The sequence below is a fragment of the Bidens hawaiensis genome, unplaced genomic scaffold (genome assembly GCF_021521415.1).
Source record: "Bidens hawaiensis isolate Kalapana, Puna unplaced genomic scaffold, B.hawaiensis_p1.1 tig00062459_1, whole genome shotgun sequence".
NCBI classification, from domain to species: domain Eukaryota; kingdom Viridiplantae; phylum Streptophyta; class Magnoliopsida; order Asterales; family Asteraceae; genus Bidens; species Bidens hawaiensis.
The window spans coordinates 31,301-34,963 of record NW_027501213.1 but is presented as its reverse complement, the minus strand read 5'-3'; the positions used below and the strand labels follow the sequence as shown (position 1 = coordinate 34,963).

The window sequence follows — 3,663 nt, the reverse complement described above, 5'->3', positions numbered from 1 at the left end:
AAGGGAAAGAATGCAAACAATCCAATGCATACCCATAATCCAAATCCAACCCATCAATACAACAATCCCACAAAATGTGGTCCTGTAACTTTTAAGATTGTGCCCTCGATGCTACAGAAGCATATGTGAAAACATCCTCGGCTGAATGTAAATCTAAGCCCCTAAAACGGATTGGGAGAGAGGTTAGTCTCCATTAAACCTAAGCCCCAAAAATCATCATATTAATTATTATGAATCATGGTACTCCCCTTAGGAGGTCTCTTGTACAAAGAGTAATAAGCATACAAAATAAAATAAAGTTTTATTAACTGGTGGGATGGATAAGATAAATAAAAACACATCCAAAACATATTGTGAATTATTTTGAAGATATTTGTAGCAGATTAATCACTTTCTCCAAATTAACCACAGAAGAACCAGAGGGATATGCGCATGCCTCCTCAGCCTTGTTCTTAAAATCAATGGCATTCTTTCTCATTTCCTTTCCCTTTTCTTCATTCATCAACTCAATCACTAGCTTCGAAACTTCATCACTCTTAACATCGTTGTTGATCTCCATCGCAATCTTCCACTCATTGCAACTCCACCAGCAATTCGGTTGTTGATCAGTGAAAAACGGCCAACAAATCATTGGGACTCCATAAGAAATACTTTCGATTGTCGAATTCCATCCACTATGCGTTAAAAACCCTCCTTTTGATGGGTGACTTAAAACTTGTTCTTGTGGGCACCAACTAGCCAACATCCCTCTATTGCTAGTCTGTTCCAAAAACTCCGGTGGAAGAATAGCAGAATCACCAATCACCAGGTCGGGTCGTATTATCCATAAGAATGAGTAATTACTCTTAGCAAGTCCCCAACAAAACTCGACTAGTTGTTGAGGTGTCATCACTGTGATGCTACCAAAATTTACATAAATGACCGATAACGGCTCTTTGTTATCTAACCATTTTAAACATTTAGGCTCTTCTACCCAGAGATTTGATTTGATGGAATCCAGAGACTTATCAGCAATTTTGCCCTGGAGTAGATGCAAAGGGCCTATACCATAGCACAACGGGAAGTTTAAAGAGAGTGTGTCTAGAATATCACCTTCTAGCTCATCAAAAGTGTTATAGATAATGGCCGATGCTGTTTTCGCTCTCTGTATCGCCCTATCCGAAAATCCAACCATAAAATCGTCACCAGGATGGACAATTCTAACAAAAGGCGGAATATCTTTTAGACGTATACCGGGCATGGTAGGTATAAAATCTACAACTGTGTTCAGATACCCATTTACTAAATAACTGGAATCTGCATAATCAATGAAAATTGTATACAAGTTAGCATGAATGATATTCGTTTAACTAATTTTTTTTCTATTTTCTAGTAAATCTTACATTTTATTGAAATAGTTTCAACATAACAAACGGTTTATATTTGTTTTAAATGTGTGTTGATGGTAGAACACAATGATTGTTTTTGCTGGCTCCGTTCAGAATAGAATAGATAGAGGCGATGGAGATATCCATGAACTTAAAATGGTCACAATTTGGTTTTAAACTGTGTTAGTTTGCTAATTAATACTTTCACTAGTTTTAGTTTAAATCTTTCTTAGTCGAGGTAATTCGAGTGACCCCAAAACCTGGTGTTCTTGTGTTTATCGTATTAAGAACTTTAGTTTTCAAGTATAAAGGAAAAGCTTAAACAAGCGGGAAAACAATTTTATATATGTGCCAGAATTGTGTTGCAACACTAAATGGAAATGCAAAATAAAAATAAGCTTGTGAGAGAATTGCATCGGAAACAATTTTTATGTGTGTTGATTGCGTCACAAAACTAAAGGTTAATACCGTATTTATAATTATAAAAGAAAATATTAATAAGTGTATAAAAAGTGAAGGAAATTAGCACAAAATGTTGCATCGGAATTATATTACAGAGGAATTTCTGACAAATGATTTTAATTTCCTACATGAGCATTATGTCGAAATTGCTAGCTTGTGATGCTTTTTCTTTTTCTTTTTTCTTTTTATTTTTTTGACATAACACCAATTTTATATGTGTCATGTTTAGGCTACCTAGGAGTCTAAAGAAAACGACGATGCAAAGAACTGAAGAAGATGTCACGTGCAAAAGGTAAGCCTTGTTTGTATAATATAGTGGAAGGTTAATTTGTTAATTTACACATGAGTTTCCAATGTTAACGTAGGTCCCGAAACCGGATCCGACAAACGAACGGCTTTGCTCTTGATAAGTGCTCGAGACGGGTGCGGTAAATCAAACGACCGAACATAATATAAAGATTAAAGTATAGGAACGATCTCGTTATCGGTTGAAAGATTTAATATATTAAATAAACGAACCGACCCCACCCAAGGTGAGCTCCCCTTGGGTGGGTGATTTACACACTAGAAAACACACACATATATATATGACAACATGTGACATATATAGCAAAATAAAAACATAATCTATAAGCTTTTCCGTTTAAGTTAAACGCGTGTCGAAGCTCTCGTCTCGTGTCTGGACCTCTTGCCGACATTAATTATTATCTTGACCGTGAATAATTAATGAGTTTCGTAATCTGATATCGCAAGTCACAAATATTGGCCTTACAGTTAAATGCCCGTGTTTAATAATAATTTACTTTCGTATTCAAAATAATAATAGTAATTATTATTATTATTATTATTATTATTATTATTATTATTATTATTATTATTTACTTCTTTTTAAAAGCAAAGATTAATTTACACATGAGTTTCCAATGCTATATGAGATATATATTTATACTACATGCGGGAATAGATAATAAACCTTTATGAGAAACCTACATAACTTGGTTGTATAATAAAGTGGGGAAAAAAGTAAGTTACCTTTGAGAGGCATCAAACCCTTTTGTATAAGATTAGGGTATTGATCATAACATATGAGAGAGCCAGCTCCCGCAGTCCAGAAGAGAATTGCCGGAATGCCAAATTCCTCAGCCGCAGGGAGGGTGAAACCACCTATAAGGAAGTCGGCCACTATGCATGTCACTGGGTAATAAAGAGCACTCACTTTAGTGAGGACACATTTAAATGGACCCAAACCATTTTCATTGAGAGATTTGAGTAAAGTGGGAGTAGGTTGGGTGGCATCAGGATTTTCGGGTGGGGGAAGACCGTCAGGGATAGATTCGAAGTGGAAGGAAGGGAAGTCGTTTAGAGCGTCAGAGCCTAGAGATTTAAGAAGGCGTTGGTGGTTGAACTCAGTGTTGATAAAGGTGATAAAGAAGCCTTTGGAGTGGAGTATTTTAGCGAGTTTTATCATCGGGTTAATATGACCTTGTGCCGCGGCTGGGATGCACACCACATGTGGCTTGCTTTCTTGTGTTGAACCCATGGAACCAGGAACTCACACACACAAAAAACCAAGGACACCAAATTTCAAGACATGTGTTCGCGTTTTTATAAGCCACGAGTGAAGTGTGTTACTAACTAAAATAATGAAGAAAGGATTAATTAACTTATCAGTCAATTAAACTATTAAAGGGTCCTATAACTCAATTATGAGATATGTGAAAAATACAGTTAGTTATTATTTTTTTGAACGGCGTTTGGAACTACCTCTAATAACCGAATGAGCCATTTTAAAACAGGATGTCAACTGTAAATTGTTCATATTGATTACGTTTCA

General features: G+C 35.8%; 1 protein-coding gene across 1 annotated transcript; it reads right to left on the bottom strand.

The window, feature by feature from the left end:
* Nucleotides 1-341: 341 nt before the first annotated feature.
* On the bottom strand, nt 342-3,377 carry LOC143603701 (7-deoxyloganetin glucosyltransferase-like). Its single transcript, XM_077080430.1, has 2 exons — nt 2,862-3,377; nt 342-1,296 (listed from the first exon to the last, which is right to left on the bottom strand). Exons 1-2 carry the CDS (start codon nt 3,367-3,369, stop codon nt 359-361), a joined length of 1,446 nt encoding a protein of 481 aa, XP_076936545.1. The 5' UTR covers nt 3,370-3,377; the 3' UTR covers nt 342-358.
* Between the last annotated feature and the right edge of the window lie 286 nt (nt 3,378-3,663).

What these genes read in the sequence shown, in the direction of transcription:
- LOC143603701 (XM_077080430.1), bottom strand. Translation starts at nt 3,369, where the DNA reads ATGGGTTCAACACAAGAAAGCAAGCCACATGTGGTGTGCATCCCAGCC. An exon ending in GGGTTTGATGCCTCTCAAAG is followed by an intron (nt 1,297 to 2,861) that starts GTAACTTACTTT and finishes TTGATTATGCAG; the next exon opens with ATTCCAGTTATTTAGTAAAT.